This window comes from Topomyia yanbarensis, chromosome 3 (genome assembly GCF_030247195.1).
Source record: "Topomyia yanbarensis strain Yona2022 chromosome 3, ASM3024719v1, whole genome shotgun sequence".
Classification (NCBI taxonomy): Eukaryota; Metazoa; Arthropoda; class Insecta; order Diptera; family Culicidae; genus Topomyia; species Topomyia yanbarensis.
In genome coordinates this window covers 246,488,690-246,509,956 of record NC_080672.1, presented here as the reverse complement: position 1 = coordinate 246,509,956, position 21,267 = coordinate 246,488,690, and the positions used below count along the sequence as shown (strand labels likewise).

The following is a 21,267-nucleotide window of genomic DNA, read 5'->3' as shown; positions in this document are numbered from 1 at the left end:
GTGTGAGGTCATACGAAATATTGATTGATTCCAATGGTCTTGAGCTGTTGGTGATCGAGACTACGATCGGCAGATGGTCGCTACCGTGGGGATCAGGGATTACCTTCCACACGCAATCTTACTGTAGCGAGGTCGAGCAAAGGGATAAATTTAATGCACTTGGGCGCGCTGGTGGGGGAGGGATCCGTGTCATTTCACCCGTGTTTAGAATTGTCATATTGAAGTTGTCGCAAATATTGTGAATTAAAGAAGAACGGTTATCATCATAAAGGCAACCCCATTCCGTACCGTGGGAGTTAAAATCTCCTAAAACAAGTCGCGGTGCAGGCAGGGATTCTATGATGTCATGTAGCCGGCGGTGCCCAATCGCGGTGTTGGGGGAAATATATATGGAAGCTATGCAAAGATCTTTGCCTTTGATTGTTACATGACAAGCGACAATTTCAATGCCTGGTATTGAGGGAAGGTTAATTCTGTAGAAGGAATAGCACTTTTTGATCCCTAAAAGTACTCCTCCGTAGGGTGTATCTCGATCCAAGCGAATAGTATTAAAATCGTGGAAGCTAAGGTTTTTATCGAAAGTTAACCAAGTTTCTCATAAAGCGAATGCATCGCATCTCAAGCTATTTATTAAAAATTTGAAAGAATCTATTTTTGGGATACTTCTGCAATTCCACTGTAGAACAGTGATCAAATCCGTGACCTCGTTCGATGAGTTAGCCATCGAAGGATACAATCGCTGAAAGGAGGGGCCATTTCGCAGTCAACTGCTTTAAAAATGTTTTTACTGTAGGTAGAAGAGCTAACAACAGACTTTTAATAGGATCAGTTATATTGAAAGTTTTTATTATCCAGTCCACAATGCACAGTGGCACGACTTAGAACAAAAGGTGGACTAAAGTCCAAACTTTTCCGTATCGGTTCATATAGGACGTCTTTATGTAATTTTGGTACGCTGAATTCGTTTTCGATATTAAAACATTTCAAAAATAAACATTTACTATTCATTAGGGTGTCTCAAAAAAATTTTTTTTTTCTAAATCGTTCTTAAAATTTGTGTATATTAATTTTCGTGTGCTAAACCGTTTTTGATATTAATATCTGCAAAAAAAATTATTATACATTAGGGTGGCTCAAAAATAATTATTTTGCTGTGAAGGTTAAAAAAATTTTTAAAGACATTTTTGTACGCTGAATTCTTATGTTGGTTATAGAAAATAGAAATTAACTTTACATTCATTGACCATTACAACACAATCATCAATAGAGCAAATAACATGCTTGGATTTATAAAGCGTTTTAGTTACAATTTTAATGATCCATATACAATTAAAACATAATACATCTCGTATGTAAGGTCAATACTGGAATATTGTAGCATAGTTTGGTCACCTTTCTCAATCACACATGAAGAAAGAATAGAATCAGTACAAAGGCAATTTTTATTGTTTGCACTTCGCAAAATAGGTTGGACACGATTTCCTCTCCCATCTTATAAAGCTCGCTGTATGCTCATTAACATCCAAACACTAAAAGAGCGCCGAGAATATGCAATGGTTTCATTTCTAAACGATATCATTTCGTGTCGTATTGATTCAGTCGAACTTCTATCTAAACTTAATTTTTATATGCCTTCCCGGCAGTTACGAATCCGAAATACATTTATAACAAACAATTATCGTACAAATTATGCCAAGTTTGGACCATTAAATCAGATGATGGCAACTTACAACAAGCACTGCGAAGCTATTGACTTAACAATGACAAAAAGCAAATTAAAAAAATATTTCAATTCTATTCGCTTATAAAGAACATCCTAAAGTAGTGCTATGTAAACCAGATAGTGTTTAGTTTAGTTATTAGTATTTTATGTTTTAAGTGTATACTATATTTTATCGTTGTAACAAAACGGTCTACTCTTGTTTGACGACAATAAATAAATAAATATTTATTAGAGTGGCTTAAAAGTAAATATTTTGTCTTTTATAAAGATTTCTTTCAATTGTAATTTTGGAATTTATTTTCCGTATTGAAACGAATTGATTCTCATTATGTGGCTTTAGAAATGACTATATTATTTTTAAGGATGAAATAAGATGTGATCGATTAATTTTGGAACGTTTAATTCATTAGTGGGTTACTTGGTATGAAAACTCCATTTTTTTCATTTTCACAACAAACATTTTGAGCGTCTTAGTGGAATATTGATTACATTCACTAATCAACAAGATGGTTAACGATTTTGTTTTCGCAGGTGTGTTTTAAGTTGCTTATATTGCTTATTTCATACCTTAAATTAAAATAAATCCAAAATCCTTTTTTCGCGTTAATGGTTCATTTAAAAATGGTCTTATTTTATTAGGGTAATATCGCATACCTTTAAGCTATATCAGCGCTATGCAAACTCGAAAAAAAAGTCTTATCAAATGACTAGAACTCAACTGTGTTCACTCAATTTGACAGTTATTGCGTAAGTTAGCAAACATAGTTCATGAAACATTTTATGACACATTTCAGATGGTTGAAAATATTGACTGAATTTTAAACATTCTTAATTCCTTTACCACTTAAAAACCATACTTCCCATTCGGCTCCTTACTCTTGATCACTAGTAAAACCCTTGTAGATCATGCTCTAAATGCTATTATTGCTGTGCATAAATTAGTGTCATTATTCTAGTCATAAAGTGAATATTCAAATTAAATATCAGTAATAACCATGCGTCTCCATTCACAGTTTTTTCAAATTTTGACTGCTTATCGCAAGTTTTCGCAAAACTAGCATAGGCTCATTTTAAAGAGAAAATGAAAAGCTTTCGAATGAGCATAGTGTGATCGCGGGCATTCACGGGCGTCGTTGTTGTTATCGCTTTAGAAGTTCGAATTCAATAAAAATTCATGACAAACAGTTATCTAAACACTGACTAAACCAACTAGTGACTTATTTTTGGCGATTTTACGATGTAATTTTATCACACGGATTATTTTGGTGAAGTAACGCAATTCATAAAATCAACCGTTTCTTTGAAAAACGAGAATAACCGTATGTAGTTCCTATGGTCAAATAATGCAAAAAACACTTGAGTTATGCCCTTCAAAAAGCTGTCAAAAATTCATTTTGCATTCAAATCACCTAAAATCTCGCGAAAATGTCTCTAATGGCTCAGTTGATACGAGAAAAATACTACTGAGAATATCGCATAACCTTCATATATGGACTTAAGTCCGGGCTCGTCCCACTGTGCAATGTCCGAGAGTTTGATAATTCCAGTGTCACGATTATTCTCGAACTGAAACAGAGGAACACTTGGGATTTTTGATGTTCCGGGAAATGCTAGGAACTCCTTCTCTGAGTTTAATCCTCCGAGACCAGGAGCTACTTGCTTCGGCTTGGTTGCAACGCTTCCAAGAAATGTCACTTTCGGAGCCCCGTCTAAGGACACCTTCTGGCCTTTACAAGGAACTTTAGGAGAGGAAGTGTTCCTCCTCTTCCTATAACTTCTAGGCCTAGTAGATGTTCCCCCTTGTGGGTCATCAGTCTCGCCCTCGTTAGGAGGCAAGTGAGCATAGATGTTTGTTGAGGTTGGTGGCGTAGCTTTCTTTAGCATTTCTGCGAAAGAACGTTCGGATCGTCCCGCAAGGGAACGTTTTAGTTTATCCCCGCGCAGTTTGTACGCGGGACATGCCGAGATATCATGCAGAATCTCTGCACAGTAAGGACACTTCTCAGCATTCTTACTGCACGAATCATCCACATGATTCTCACCGCATTTTCCACAGCGGGCTTTATTGCTACAATGGGTGCCTGTGTGACCCAATTGTTTACATTTTGTGCAATTCATGACCCGCGGCACAAACAGACGCACAGGCAGACGAACCTTGTGCAAGAGGACGTAATTTGGCAAAGCGGTACCAGCGAAGGTCACCCGATAAGAATTTGATTGGGGGTACGTTTTTTGAACCATCCCCCGCAACTACTATTGAGTGCAAACGCTTGCACTCAAGCATTTTCACTGGCTGAAGTATACGGTCTCTAAAACGGCCTACCCCATTCTGCAGCAGATCCTCGCATGTCAAACTCTCATCGGTGACAACGCCTTCAGACTGTACTTTTACAACTGGAATATACACGTAATAGTCCTTCGTACAGTGCTCGCAGCAAGCAATATCGTTTGCCTGCTTTGAATTAGCCAACACGACCCTGACCCTGCTGAGCGGACCTTCCTTATTTCGGTCACAGCCGAGAACCGTTCCGTCAGGTCTTTTGAAATCTGTAATAGATTCAGCGATTTTGTTTTGGGCCGAAAGAAGACCACAAAGGGACCGAGAGCTCTGGATATTGTTTGGGTCGGGGGAGAGCCTTGGGAGTCGATTCGACCTCCATTTGGCCGTCCGGGGAGGGAGCCATCGACACCGTCGACGCACGGGGTTAGCGCCCGCGCAGACGGGAATAAGCCGTAAATGTGTCAAAAGAGGTAGATTTTACTTATCTGTAAATTTGTTTCCCACGACGCATCAGTCCAGCTATAGCTGGCTATTGTTCAATCCTCACTACGCGAACAAAAGGCTGAGGACGGCCTACCGGTTAACACACGCACAAAAGAAGAAAAAAGTCCAAAACCTCGAGAGGTAGAGAATGTGATAACCTTGAACGGGGATTAGTACGATTTTTTATCTGACAATGACGGACTGGAAAAAACACTTGCTTCTCGATAGACCGCTCGTAAACGAATGAATTGGCTACTTCATTGAAGGTTGCGAGAGCGATTTTTTCAATTTCATTTGTGTATGATCGTAATTTATTAAAACCAATCATTTATCTCAATAAATTATCCAAGATCAATAAATTCTAACTGAAAACTAAAATTGATAATATTTGTGTGACCATTGTTGGTTGGTTTCGGGACTGCGGAATCTTATTCTCTGGGCCGAATGGCAATATTTAAGTTCCACGGCATACTGTACCACAAAAAGAGTGAGAGATCTTATTTGTAGTTACACGGCAACTGTGCACGCTTTACGATCGATTTGGGGTATTTAGGAAACCGATTAGCGGACTGAAATATCTTCAGAAATTCTTGAATCGTAGATACAAGTGGATCTTTATACTCTATTCTAATGATTAAAGTTCATAAATTGCTTTTATTTTATGAGGCGCAGACGGTGGGAATATTAAAGAAACACTTTAGAAGCCCAGACAGAATAATAATGACTAATGACTTAATAATTAGGAAAGGAGTCAGAATAAGAATATTTTCGGGGGTTGAGATAGCTTAGTTGGTAAATCGAGTGCCTTGTACGCAGCTCACCTGGGTTCAATTCCCAACCCTGAACATTGTGTTAGAGATTTTTCAAAGGAGATTTCTCTAACCCGACAAAGAGGCGAATGACCCTAAGGTTAAAACCTCTATAATCAAACTAAAGAAAAGAATATTTTCACTAAATTTAATTCATATAAGCAAAAAAAAATTGATTGTGGCATCTTTTTTCTGGAACCACTATAATTTTCTTATTAGAAAGGTTGTTTCGCACTGCTAGGTAAGTTAGATTTTCAAAATTAGCTACGCGTTATCAAAATTCTACACAATAAAGTACCACGAACAACAATTCTTTGAACATTTTGCATGCTTCGATATAAAGTACAATTCGATATAACGTACAATTTTTAAACCGAGATGTACGTTATATCGAAGTTTACCTGTACCAACATATTTCAGAACAACTTTTACTTATATTAGCAGATTTGTTTTTATGATGTAAGCGATACAAGTGCGTGGAATGTGTCTTTGGCATTTAGCATTAGGGATTATAATTCAGATCAAAGATACTACTGGGAAGTCATTTTTAGAAAAAGTCGATATCGAAATCAAGTTTGAACTAGGCACGCATGCACTTCAGAGGTAGCGAGATATCAAGAGCTGAAATTTCAGTGCTTAGTTCTCAGCCGCGTTGGGAATTTGAGTAAACGTTGTTGAGTATGAACTTTAAATCCATTCGAAAGTTTGTTTTTCGATTTTTTTGACTCAGCACAACATACATAATCCCTATAGGAAAATTCAGTTTTACCTACACAATGCATTGATTGAAGAATTTAGATACGTTATTAATGGAACATTAGCAATAATTCGTTTGTATTTCTATTTTATGGGCCATTTTTCCGTTTTTCCATAAGATTGATTTAACCTTTGAGATTTCTTGCACTGATATTGTCCTATGTTAATTTGAGCGATTCTCTGAGTACTGCCACTATACCATGTAGTATGTGTTATCAAAAACATCGCGAAGCATCAAGTTCTAAATGTTCTCAATCAATATAATACCCGAAAGCGATAAGAGTTATGAGAAATCACACTGTTAGGTGGATTAAAAGTGTTTTTGGATTTAGACCAAAAATTTGTTGGATTTCAACCAGCCAAGGTATCAAAAGATGGAACAATTAGTGAATACATCGATAAGACCGACAAAATAGCGTATATACCTGTCTGACAGAATCTAGAAAACATTGAATAAGAAAATCATATCCAGACTAACCAAAAACGCTTAGCAGAACGTAAAATGTAGAAAAAGCATCAGATTTATATATCTTATAAAACAATCTTTGGACCCATTGAGTACTCATCACACGTATAACGGCCTACATCGGCGCATCCAGTCATTGTATTGTTCATTCCCGACCGTGAGTGCGCGCTATTTGGTTTAAAATCATGTGTTTCGAAGCTTTCTGAATCCGTGGTTGCGGTTTTTTGCCTGGCTACATGTATTCACCTGCGTTAAAGCTTCATAGTTGAGCTACACTGACCGCCGCTTAGTTTTCGCAAGTTGGTCGACTAGTACGGTTGTTCCGTTGATGTGGTTGAGCGTACTGAATTCAATCTAATTCCACCTTGGTTTTGTTTTTGCTTCGCCTAAGTGACCGGATTTCACGTATCGTGTCCAAGAGCAGAGGTTATTAACATTCATATCTATGGAACCTTCCTAGTTGTGTAACGTGCATATTGTGGTACAGTTGTTATCGCCATATTTTCCAAATTATTGTCATAACTGACCGTAAGATAGTGTCGGCGTGGTGGGTTGGTGAAAGGTGAATCAAGTTATTATTGTTATGAATAGTGTGTGTTGTGCTCGAGTAGTAAAGATTCAATCGATGCCAATAGTATCATATGCATTGAGGAGTGCTGTAGAAGATTGAGTTTTGCGATCTGTTCGACGAATCACCATTGACCTGGAGAGAAATTAGTGAAAATGTTCGTCGGAGGCAGACACTTGAAGCTCTGTAAGTTTACTTTCATTTATCATCACACAGACCCATATTTGTATAAACGAAAAACAAAATATGTACATACGAAAAACCTACCGTATACTTATATTATCAAACTATTGGTCTTCCGTGCCTTGCCTCACTGCACCAACAAACGTGCATGAATGTAGCGGGAATTTTTCAGCTATAGTTCATTATCATTTTCGGTTTCGGTTTCGTTCCATTTCTTGACGAGGAAGTAGTAATTATTGAGTGAATTTCAACAATCGACCTTCTGGGTATCACGCTAAATTTGTTCACATCAGCAGTTGACCCTAGGGCATCTAGCCGCGCAACCCGATAGCAGAAAAATCCATCTGCATATAACCAGATAAATTGTAAGGGAATTAGAAGAAGCTTGAGAGATTAAGAGAAATAATTGTTCTGTAATTCCACAAACTCTACAAATATTATTATCTATTCTAAGTAAAATCCTTGTTAAATAGTTCTCGAGAGGGCATGATTTTGACAGAGGATTATTTACTTTGAAAATAATTTCCACAAATTAGGAAAAAAACGATTTTAATCCACCTAACAGTGTGATAAGACGATTTCGCGATATTTTTCATACCACATACTACATGGGACAGCGGCAGGATGCTCATATCTGCATGGGATAATATCAGCGCGAGAAATCTAAAATGCTAAACCAAATCAATGGTGAAGCGAAAAAATGGCCTATATAATGCACGGAAAAATGTTTTGTTAATAAAATAACAGAATCCTTCAATCGATGCATTATGCAGGGAAAAACTTCCGTTTAGTTTCTTAGAGAACCTTAAAATATTACGCGGAGAAGTGATCTCTTGAGAATATGGAAAGTGATTTGATATTCATAATAATACTAAGACACTAATGCAAGTTCCGGGGCTTTTCCCTACTTAAAAAATAGCATTTATTGAATAAACTATTTAGTAATGATTGGACGTTAAGAATATGTTTCGCTACGTTTTTGATAACGTATACTCAGGCGCGTGGCCAGGATTTTGTTTCGGGAGGGGCTTAAAACTTGTTGCATAAATGTGTTAATTCTGGTGACTAAGGCAATAAACAATATGTTGTCTGATACCATAAATGGTATAGTACATCGACGAATTCTTGCTTTTGAATTTGGTTTTTATTATTAATTTATAAGCTACCATTTTCACCGTTGGAATTTACAAACGTGGTCTGGTGGGTGCTTCCATCATACAACTTGAAGCCAACGAAGTGAGGCTGTCCAGCACAGATTCATACGATATGCATTACATCAATTGCCTTGGAACGATCCGCTGAACCTGAACTATACGAAGATCGTTGTCGATTATTAGGACTACACACTTTAGAAGATCGTAGACTTGTGTCATAAACTACCTTCGTGTCTAAGCTTCTTATGACTGAATATGATGTTACCGATCTTCTATCACAAATTAACCTCTACGCACCAACCCATGTCCTTTGTTCTCGAACACTGCTGCACTCTAAAAAGCACAACACTAACTACGCTGCCAACAACCGATATTAGAAATGACCCGTCGTCACTTCAACGATTATAACCACATCTTCGACTTCGTCATTAGTTCCGCGCATGCCACTTTAGGTCATTTCTTTTTAGCATAGTTCATTAAGACTCAATTATTTAAATACAAATACAAGAGAATGTCGAAATTCGCTCCAAATCTTTTGATTAGGCAGGCGATTTGTAGATGCGCAGAAACAGTTCAACTCTTGTTCAACTCAAATTTACAATAATTTTCAATTTAAATGATGATACATTAAAGACTATTTTCAGACAAGTGAGAATTATTTATCTATTTAAGTATTCAGATTTTTCACATATCCTATTCCTTTATGAGATTGATACTTTTTATATCATTAGACAGGATTATTTTTCTTGGCAATTCTTCTACTAGATCCTTGAAACTATGGCAAAAGACAGACCAGTAATTTTGTTTGTTGACATGTAAAGGGTGTACAAAAATACTACTGATTTCTCTACAAAGCATAAATAAGAACTATAGCTGTATTTACCTAGATTAGGCAAATATTATATTTGAGCACACGAAGCTTACAGATTTCATTTCGGAATTCATGAATTTTTGGACAATACAAAAGAGATGTTTCAATCAGTTAATTTACTAAACTAGCCGGAATTTTATCTACTATAGGACTGTTCACTAATCGAAAGGAAATCCCCTGATTACTTTCATCTCGCAATTTACGTAAATTTTGTTAAATGTAGCCAGAGCTTGAAAAAATTGACATCCCTGCGTGAACTTGAAAGAGAACCGAAATTCAATTCCTGCCCGCCGCGATGAATGAAATGTTTGGTTCGTTTTCCTCGTCATTCATTCTCCCGACATACCGCATTCGGGTTCGCATATGTTCGGTTTCAGAAGCAAACTGAATTTTGTTTCTATGCTAGCTCTGAGAGGGATTATTGAGCGAAAATGCACTAAACATAGATTACGCAGCTCACTAATGCTCGAAAGGTCCACATAATAACAAATGAATGCTTTGGTTGTTGAAGGAATTTATATTTCCTCTGCACTCAAACATTCGATTCTGCATGAAATTTCAGTCAGTTGGAAAGTTGAATGACCGAGGCGTTGAATCTGAATGTCAGTTTCGATAAGCAGAAATAGTTAACTGATTTTGAAATTTCGAAGCACTGAATATAACATTGATGACACCATTAGAATTACTCGAAACTATAAATGTGGGTTAGCTAAATAATTTTAGCATCACACTTGCTTCCGACAAATAAAAAAAAACATATCGCACTTGCTTCTCCTGTGCCGAAGAGACTTTCTTTCAGATTTCTATGTTTTTAAATTATTGAAATTTATCCGATTTCTGTGAATCTTTTGCAAAAATTTTTGTCAGCGGCAGTTTTCGTGATGCAAAGGTGCTTGCAGTTACACTTTCTAAGTCAATTCAAACAATCTGTTCAGTAATTGGTTCGTTTTTAATTAGCTCAAGTTTTTTTACAATCATCATCAAGATTGGAAGATATGCATGATTTCTTGAAGAAAGCTGTAATGCTTTTTGATTACAGGTTTGTTTTTCCAAAATTTAGGAAACAATTTCAATCAACGTTGTTCCACCTAACGTTGAATGTTGTGCGGATAACGATGACGTAATGTGTTTTCGAAAATGCCGTTTTATTCAAACAAATAAAAAACAGATCGTGAGACTGCTATATACTGAAGACAAAAATCGAAATTATAGGACTAATAGATTCAACCAGTCACAACATTTTAGTCGCAACAGTGTTGCGAACTCACATGTACGAAACGAATTCCTCGCATTAAAGTGAATTTAAGTGCCAATAAAAATGATGACGCGTTAAAATGGCGCGAAAGCAAAAACTGTCGCCTCAGCTATATCGTTCTCAGTAAAATGAAATATTTTTTGCCTAGTACGCTTGAATGTGATGTCTAGTATTTATACTAAGAGTACAAAATGCACAGACCTAATACAGTAATTCAAATTAGGTACAATTCAAAAACCTGTCATTTAAATTTAAAAAAGAGTTGCCAATAACGAGTATTACATCTGAGTTTTGTTAAACGGGACAATCACTTGCGATGATGCGTTCACTTTTAGAGAGTTTTAGTACTCAGTCGCCCTTTCAACTTCTTCTACTATATGCTATATTTCACCCTAAGGAGGAAAATTTGGTAAAAACCAAAATTTCTCACTAGGGTGAAAATTTGTTGGTAAAAACCAGTCTTTGTACAGGAGGGCACAAATCCTTATTTCATACTATGTTGCGTTTCGGCTTCGCCTCATCAGAAACCGACACTAACGTATTGTCGGAATAGATTAGCGCCGGCGCGATTTGCGTCAAGCCGGCGCTAATCTATTCCGACAATACGTTAGTGTCGGTTTCTGATGAGGCGAAGCCGAAACGCAACATAGTATGAAATAAGGATTTGTGCCCTCCTGTACAAAGACTGGTTTTTACCAACAAATTTTCACCCTAGTGAGAAATTTTGGTTTTTTCCAAATTTTCCTCCTTAGGGTGAAATATAGCATAGTGCTTTCGCATAGGCCTGCTAAGCCAAGACAAGTTTCGGCTTCACTTGTGTCTCATCGGCATAAACAGAACTTCTGCTCGAACGGGACATCACGTTTGATCAGTCGTTTGATTGAAACACATAGTGTGTTTTAGTTTTAAGGGATTTGCGTCAAGCCGGCGCTAATCTACTCCGACAATACGTTAGTGTCGGTTTCTGATGAGGCGAAGCCGAAACGCAACATTCTTCTACTATTTTTTAAATAATTTATAAGTGAATTCGGTTCAATGCTTTTGCCAATCGAAACAGCGGTTCTGTTATCTAGTTATATTTATTTCCAACAATAAAAATAATAAAATGAGTTTTACTGGTTATCCAACAGATCTCACGCAAGCTCTTAACCATTGCACGTAGATACCTGTTTACGAAGCAGGGAAATATTTTTTCCTCACCAACTGCGTATAGGGGGTCGTTCATATCTATCTCGCTATTGAACACTTCCGTGTCATAATCGTGGTTGCTGCCTTTATGTTCGCAAACATGGTTGCTTGTTGCTTTTATGATTGTGAATTTCCTCAATGATTGTGCTGGCTGTAGATTTTGAGATATTGACGCAGCTTTTGCCGTTGTCAATATTATCTGAACATGTGCCACATATTCGGTAATTGTTTGTGTTCAGCGGTAAATAAATCGTAATGTGACGTTTTTTCACAGAAATGGAACGTACTAGTTTGCCTTTGATATGTGCAAAGAATACTATGTGTAATTGTACTATCACATTTTGTTTTGTACTGCATTTCTCCCATATGTGATATGTATCTGCAAGTAAGCGGTATCCGAGCTTGTTACCGAACATTGATTCTCTCACTGTCCATTTATATGAAGATCTTAACTAAAGCATTGTCACACACAACCATAAAAATTTAATGGCTTTAAATCATTCATAATCAATGATTTCGCCTGATCCAATTTGTTGAACGTTATGAGCGCAGAATACCTGAGATGGTAGAACTCAATAATGGTGGCTATCTTAAGTATAGCCTCCATTTTCACCTTCAGAAAATGTTCCTCATCACAAATACTCGGTCTTATGCGAATCACCACTAATCACAGTATTTGGCCGGTGCACCACTTCTTGCTTCTGCGACTCACTCATCTCGACAGATTACTAGGGCATAGTATAGTGGAAGTTTCCCTTGTTCTTCAAACAAGGAACACAATATAAAAGTAACTTTATTTGTCGTTCGCTTCACACCGGCTGGGACAGAAGCATAAACCACACTGAATTTCATGACCATTGATTTTGGTTGTTGGAAACAGCAATCTTCTAACTTTATCTCAAACCAAACGAGCTATAAGCTAAAGTCGCTGATAATACAACAAGCACTGCGAAGCTATTGACTTAACAATGACAAAAAGCAAATTAAAATAAATATTTCAATTCTATTCGCTAATAAAGAACATCCTAAAGTAGTGCTATGTAAACCAGATAGTGTTTAGTTTAGTTATTAGTATTTTATTTTTTAAGTGTATACTATATTTTATCGTTGTAACAAAACGGTCTACTCTTGTTTGACGACAATAAATAAATAAATAAATAATGTTTTTGAAATTGATTTTCAAAACATTCCCCCCCCCCCCTCTAGCTATGTGCCTGCGTATACTATATGTGGTAGTCACAGGGTTCAGAACAACGATTAAATCAGAATGGGACATCAGTGCGAGGAATCTCAAAAGCTTATTCAAATCCGTAGCATAGCGAAAGAAAATTGTATTCAAACGAGACGGGCAAGCAAATTATTATTAATGCTATGTGAATAAATTATCTAAGTTATTCAATCAATGAATTATGTATATCTATCTATATATATATATATATATATATATATATATATATATATATATATATATATATATATATATATATATATATATATATATATATATATATATATATATATATATATATATATATATATATATATATATATATATATATATATATATATATATATATATATATATATATATATATATATATATATATATATATATATATATATATAAAAGTCAATGTTTGTATGTATATGATTTATGGACTCCCAAACGGCTTAACCGATTGCCGTCAAAATTTATACATAGTAGGCATTTATTCTGGAGCGTGTTTGTGTGCTATTGGTTGGAGATTACCTGCCCGCCAGATGGCGCTTTAGAACAAATTGTGTTTTCCTCATATTTCGTTGACAGTCGCAGCAACGCGCGATGGGTATTAGCTAGTGTAATGATAAACTGAATTTTCGATAAGAGACTATGTTGTACTGGGCCAAAAATCTAGAAAAAATGCATAAATGCATTTAATTGAAGTGCATATTCCCAATGCGTTCACACAAATTTTCAACGCGACTGTGAACTGGAACTGAAATTGCAACTCTATATAACACGCTACCTATAAACTGCATGACTTTTTCGAAAAATGGCTTCACAGTGAGTTACATATTTCGAATTCCGTTAAAATAATTGATCTGAAACTTTTCAGTATTATTTATACTAACAATAGTAAGTGATTCAAAAAAGGAATTTCGATTTGAATCATTATTAATCATCCTAATGCCAAAAAATAGATTAAAAAGCTTTCAACTCGAATTTTGTAGGGAATATATTCACATTTCGTCACTCGCGCTGCACTGAGAGAATATATTAGTAAATCTGCTACGAATAGGTTTCGTACAGAAAACTTTTGTAAAATATATAACTTTTTCGTACATATGATGAATCATTCGTAGTTCTATAGAAACTTTTTTATTTTCAAGTTTTTCGTAAAAACCACGAAGCGACTTTCGTAGGCTTATTACGAATCTGTTTCATTAATCTTTTGTTTATTTGTTTATTTGTGGAGCAGGGAAAAGCCCGCTGGAGTGAAACTCATTTTCGCCTCTTCTCCAGTAGGCATAAAACCTTCTCATCTTTTCATTGTCAACAGGCAATATGCTAACCCTAATGACAAAAAAGCTAATTACTATATAATACACAGAATATAAATAATATACAATGATAGAACATACAAGTAAGTTCAGTACCTATTAACTATGTCTAACACAAACTCGAAAAGTGAAACTTGCTTAAGTACTACTTACAAAAATAATACAAAAATTTTATAAACGAAAGCAACTAAACAGTGGATATGACTTCACAAAACTTTTTTTTATGGTCGCTCGGGACAAATTAAAGTCGAAGGCATCAGAGAGTTGATTAAACATACGACTCATACAGGCTATGGGTTCGTTATGACCATAATTAGTTCTAGCAACAGGAAGGCGGAAAAAAGTATGGGATCGCAAAACACGACGATGGATGTTGAAGTTCAGCTGTTGGAGTAATGCGGAGCAGTCGATATTATCTTGAATAATATCGGAGACAAACAAAGCCTTTGCGACATTGCGACGACAACTGAGCAGGTCTAGACCGATCAATTTACATCTGTCTTCGTATGCGGGCAAATTTATCGGGTCATTCCAGGGAAGATGGCGCAAAGCAAATCGTAAGAACTTGCGTTGAACGGTCTCGATTCGGCTGATGCTGTTTTGATAGAATGGTGCCCAGACCACTGATGCATATTCTAATATCGAGCGTACTAGAGAGCAATAGAGTGACTTTAAACAGTGCACATTTCTGAAATTTTTGGCTGTACGAAAGATAAATCCAAGTGCTCTGGAAGCTTTTGATGTTACGTATGAAACATGGTCTCTAAATGTTAACTTTGAGTCAAGAATTACACCTAGATCTTTAACAGAAGTATCTCTCCGAAGGTTATTGCCATAAAGTTCAGAATTGAAAATAATTAATGAATGCTTACGAGTAAAGGATATTACGGAGCACTTAGATGCATTCAAGACCATCTGATTGTTGCTGCACCAATTAGCGAAGATTTCTAGATCGCATTGAAGAAGTCTTGCATCATCAAGACATTTTACGATGGTGAATAGCTTGAAGTCATCGGCATAGCAAAGCTTGACACATTTTAGTGAGAGGTGGACATCGTTCATGTATAACAGGAAGATTATGGGTCCCAGGTGGCTGCCCTGTGGAACTCCCGAGGTAGCAGCAAATGGTAGGGAAAGAGTATCTCCAATTTTAACGCTCATTTGACGGCCAAATAGGTATGAACGTAACCAACTAAGAAAAGGTCCATTAAAACTCAGCTGTTCGAGTTTGCCAACAGCTATACGGTGGTTGATCTTGTCGAAAGCTGCAGTAAGGTCTGTATAAATCGCGTCAACTTGATGTCTTTGTTGGAGTGCATGAGTTATGTATGATGTGTATGAAACTACCCAAGTAGCAATTGCAACTTGTTGAAAGTTTTAAATGTTGCGCATCTGCTACACAATATTTTTTATTGTTGGATTTCAAAAGAATTTCTACGGGTTTTTAAACTGATTGTACAACTATGTAACTATAGAGCAGGCCAATAGTGTTAAGTATGCAAACATCAATAACAGTTGTGAAACTAATCAGAAACATTGCTAACTTGCACAAACAGTCTAACAAGTTGCAAATGCCTCTTTGTTTGCCATTCCACCCTAAAACAGAACTGTCCAATTACCCAATGCTCGACAAATGGCACAGCTATTGTTTTCATTATTTTGCTGCATTTAGGAACATGTTGCACAACATACAAACAAAGTGCGCTTTTTCCATAACATAGTTGTTACCAAGAGAGTTACAAATACTATACAGTAACAAAGCGTGCTACTTGGGTAAGTTTGTACTGGTAGATCGCTTAGGAATAAATCCATGTTGTTCTTCAGCTATTATGTTACGGCAGTTGTGAGTGACAAAATCCAGGACGATTGACTCGAATAGTTTGGATGTAGCGCACAAGGCTGCAATTTCGCGATAATTGCGCACGTCGCGTTTACATCCTTTTTTAAAAACCGGGAAAACAAAGGATCGCTTCCAACAGTCAGGAAAAATGCCTGATCGCAGAGAGTCGTTGAAAAGGCACGATAAAGGTGTAGCGAGACTTGCAGAACATTGTTTTAGAACAATCGCTGGGATCCCATCAGGACCGACGTTGCATGATGTTTTTAGCTTTCTACATGCAGTAATAACTGCATCAGAAGTCTGTTTCATTAATCTAACTAATACTAATAATACTAATGATAAAATACACGAAAAGTCTTTATAATATTTACGACCATATTTCGTATTATGAACGATTTTTTTTCCGATGAATCCCCATAATGATAATGCACAAAAAATTCATATCGCTAAACGAATTTATTCGTAAATCTGTTAAAAGTAGATTAAATGCTTTCATTTCGTGAAATAAAAAACCTCATGTCAACTTGCTGAACGAATATTTCGCAATTTTTGAATATTTAGTGTACGTTACACGAAATTCATCGCAGAAAACGAAAATTCGAGACTGAAACGAAAATTTTCGCGATTTTTTAAATATTTCTATGTACATTGCCAGAACTTCATCGTAGAAACAAGAGTATTTTTCGTGATTTAAACGAAATGTTTATGTTACCAAATGTCTTTTTATACATCGCGACCGTTTCGTTAGTCGTACGATTTCATTTTCGATCACCGAAAAATAAAAATTCGTATATTTTTTCATCCAATCTTTAAGAGTTGATGTTTGATAATATCGATTTTTTGTTTCCGAACTTCGTAGATTTAAAAAATACAATTAAAATGTTTCATCTGTACTTTATTATATTAACAATCTTATTATGAAAAGTTTGTTTAAATGTTTGTAATATTTGTTAGAGTAGATAATGAAAATTTATAAACTTTCTTAATTCGGCAATATACATAAAAATATCTTGAAATATCGGGTTCACTGTTTATTTTCCGATATACGTTTCAGATCGATCCGTTAGTTACAAAATAGAAAATAAGCTGTTGGAAGGTTCTGGAATATGACAAACAATTTAAAATTATTCGGTAGTTATTTTTAACGGTGGCAGATAAAAAAATAACGAGCAGAAATTTTCTGATATCATCTTTTTCCGACGAAACGGCCCAAACGTCGAAATGACATTCGACGAAACGACCCATTCGCGAAACGACCTTCGGCGAGAAGACCCAGACCAGAGACTAATAGAGACTACCAACTGACAAAGAAACACTCGAAATTCCGTGGTACACTGCGTACTAGATCTTAAGAAGTAGAAGAAGTATCACGGTCCCTTCAATTTTGCCAACCTTAACAAACCAATCTGGTGATCTCCTTTGCATCGGGCTTGTAAAGTTGGTAGCAGGTATTATTTATTGACCGTTGCTAGGATCGTTGCTGCATGCATCTGTTGTTTACATGCAAAAATGTCTCCGTTTTTCATCTACGCAATGACACTTTCTAGCTTTTCAACCACAGGCCAGTTTGTTATCGTTGGGGGATTTCATGACTAAACGTAGTTCGTGTGCATTTAAATTGCTGAAACTATAAGTGCGGTTGTGCCCAAGACGTTTTTAACAACATAAAGTTCGAAAAAGAATGTGTACCATAGCGTCTGAGGCATTTCGGTGCACGAAAGATGCACCATAAATGCCCAGACAGATTAGCGTCGCAAGATTTCGCACAACTTCGGTTTTGGATCCTATTTCTTGTGATGTTTTCTCTCCCGGGTTTAATGTTAAGCCACTGTTGTTTGAAAACTATGACACCTTTGCATGTTTTTCATATTGTTTTAAAAGATTTTGGAAACAAAAATTGTTCAGAATTCATCAACCTTTACTTAGGGATGGTTCTGGGAAAGTTAACTGAAAATCGTTCATGGGGCGAGCGACTCGTAATTGGAAACCGTTAGATTCATAAAAAGCTGTTAGTTCCAGCAGCTCTACAATTAATTTTTTCACTACTTCGTAAACAACAGATAACCTAGCAGGAAAAAAAACACGTAGCAAAGAAAAGCAAAGCATCCTCGATGATCAACGCGTTTTCTGTTTGACATTTCGAGGGACCGTCTAGCAGGGCAGGAAATATTCGAACCGAACCTATGTTCGAATACTTTCAAAGCGCGAAGCTTTGCGTTACTGGTTCGTATTCACAAGCTTCGCATCACAATCGCTTACCATCGTAATTGCGGACATTTGGGCGATACTTTTGCATGTTCTTCGGCGAGGACAAATGAAGCTTCTTGTTCATTTCATTGATGTTCGGAAAGATATGTAAAAGCTTTTGCGTAGTTTTCGACGAACACGAGCTAAGCTCTTGGTTCGTGTGATCGATATTTTTGAAACAGTTACACGGAGCTTCGAAACGATGTTCGCGAACACAGAAAAAAGATTACCTCGAAGTATTTCAGAATCACGAACACCGAAAGATTATATCAATTTAGCATCGCGAGGGCCATCGCTAACATGTTCGCCGGACGATATTAGTTTTCTTTATTCAAATACCTGTCTACTAGTTATGCAAAAAAAGTATATTCTAGACAGAGGCCTTGTATTAAGGGTGGAATAGGTGAAAAATAATTGTGACAATGTGTAGCTTATGGATGCTGGGGTTAACTGAAAAGTGACGTAACAAGTTTATTTAAGATACCCTACTGATATATTACCAGTAGGGATAAAATCAATATTTCGTGACAGGGCGGGGATAAATTTTCAAATGAAATAAATTAGGACTAGAAAATGAAGTTAAACACAATGTACACAATGTATTGAGTGGCTCGCTTATCTTAGTCATGTTCCTATAGTCACCTACCAGTTATGTCAGTTTCTTGAGGATAAAGATATCGATACCCATTCAAAGGAAAAAATCGATTATCAGTTAAATAAATAACGTCATGATGTGCATGATGAATCCTAGAAATAAATAGGGAATGTCAATAAACTCGACCATTCCCGATTCATATTTGGCAGTTCTGGTCGTTTTGTAAATCTTGTTTTCGACTAACAGTAAAACCATTTTGATTCAGCAGTATGTTTTAGAAGGGGGGGGCATGTTTTTTCGTGCACTTATTTAAAAAAACGCTTTGAATCCAGTTGTAAAGTTATAGAAAATAGCCTTTTAAAATGAACGGACAATCGAATTATTACTAACACTTTATGAATACATTATCTAAGTTCTTCATTCAAAGCAATATGTATGCAAAAAGTTAAAAACTGGATTTCCCTTGAGAACTGGGCCAAAAAATCGAAAAAAAATGTGTTGGCGATCCGAGAACTAGAACTTGCCTTGTACGCAGCGCACCTGGGTTCGGGTCCCGACCCCGCACATAGGGTTAGAAATTTTTCCTAAGAGATTTTTCTAACCCGAAGAGGCGAATGACCTTAAGGTTAAAACCTCTATAATTGAAATAAAAAAAAAAAAAAAAAAAAAAAAAAAATAGAACAGAAATTGTAACCCTTGGACCTCTGAAGTGCATGCGTACAAAATGCTATAGTCTAATGTTTGTTTTCATTCATTTCATTTAATAATTTTCAGTTGAGTAATTCTGTCGCAAACTGCATTGTGGAGCGAGGGTCATAACTTCCTAAATTTAAGTGTTCCTATTAATTTAGTACACTCTCGTTAACATAAACTACTCTAACGAATGAACGAATGGGAGTAGGTTCGATAAATTTTGAAAGAAGCCGTTAAATCAACCACTTAAGGGATTACACCACCGCAAAATTAAAAAAATCGAAATTGATCTTGATTGATTTTATTATTCCATATCAACATTTGAATAGGGCTAATAAGATTTGTGAACAAACTTTTGTTTTGCTGATTTCTCTTAATTTGTTATCATTTCAACACAGAAAACATTTGAAATCGATTCTACCAAGGGCAAAGATGTTGATTCATGTGTATTTTTCATAAAATTCAACTCTGTAGCGGAAAAATAGGCGAAATAAGTTTGTTTACAAAAGTCTCATTAGCCCTTTTGAAGAATTACTATTGTATTGATCTAAAATATGGGTCTTCAAAATAATATATCAAAATATGGAATGCGACAAAAAGCGAATAATAATGGAAAGACAGTATTCGAATAAGTTCGAGTTTAGAACGACTTTCATTCTACTTGGAGTTATTTATTTCGCTTCTCATTTTTCGAGATTTCCCTTACATAAAGCATTTCGGCTATAACTGATTCAAAAAAAGAATACAGGGGGCCCTAAAGATTTCTTTCTTTTATTTTTTATTAGTAAAAGTCAAATAAGGGAAGATTACATCATGGAGAAGATAAACCAAATTTTGTCCTTTTCAGAATTGTTTTTGGATTTCCAACAAAAAAAATCACTAGAACATTGTTTGTAAAACATTTTTTCACGCTGAAACCCTTACCCCCTTAAACATACTTTATACATCTTCACCTAAACTCCTTGGCAGGGAAAATAAACTCCGATTGAAGAAGAAAAGACGAGTTTGCAATCAAAGTAGCTAGTAAACATAATTGTATTCCGAAAAAAAGAATTTGAATTTCACTACCACTACGCTCATTCAAACTCGTGGCTCATAAATTGGTAAGGTATGCGACGCACATAATCCCTAAATCCTAAATTATAATCTTAAAATAATCCATTTTATTTATACTCAAAATAAGATTTACAGTTTATGATTTTAAGACAGATAGTCACGTAGCGAACATGTTCGCGGTGGCCTGATGATGCTGATGCTTGAAGCGATATAAAACTTCGATGTTCGCGATTCTCAAATAAACGAGGCATTCGCTTTATATGCGTTCACCGAATATCGCTTCGAAACTCTGTGGAAATGTTCCAAAAACGCAAAAATCACGAGCCAAGAGCTTACCTCGTGTTCGACGATGTGTGCTTCTAAGGTTAATGTGAACTTTTTCGAACATTGTAAAAAGCGAACTAGATGCGAAGCTCGCTTCGTCCGAGCAGAGATAAGTTTTACCCCTAAATGTTCGCAGCGATTGTGTCAAACTCATCGATTGCATGTGGTATGCTTGAGAAGGTGCTTCGTGAAGCTTCGAACAGCAATCAATTCATTTTTCGAAATTTTTCTGCC

At 36.1% G+C, this 21,267-nt stretch overlaps 1 protein-coding gene across 1 annotated transcript in view; it reads left to right on the top strand.

The window, feature by feature from the left end:
• Nucleotides 1–6,825: 6,825 nt before the first annotated feature.
• LOC131692871 (scavenger receptor class B member 1) overlaps nt 6,826–21,267 on the top strand; it is a 285,198-nt gene continuing 270,756 nt past the window's right edge. Inside the window, exon 1 of the mRNA XM_058980215.1 lies at nt 6,826–7,272. Coding sequence (XP_058836198.1) covers nt 7,242–7,272 — 31 coding nt within the window. The 5' untranslated portion in view covers nt 6,826–7,241. The remainder of the gene's footprint in view (nt 7,273–21,267) is intronic.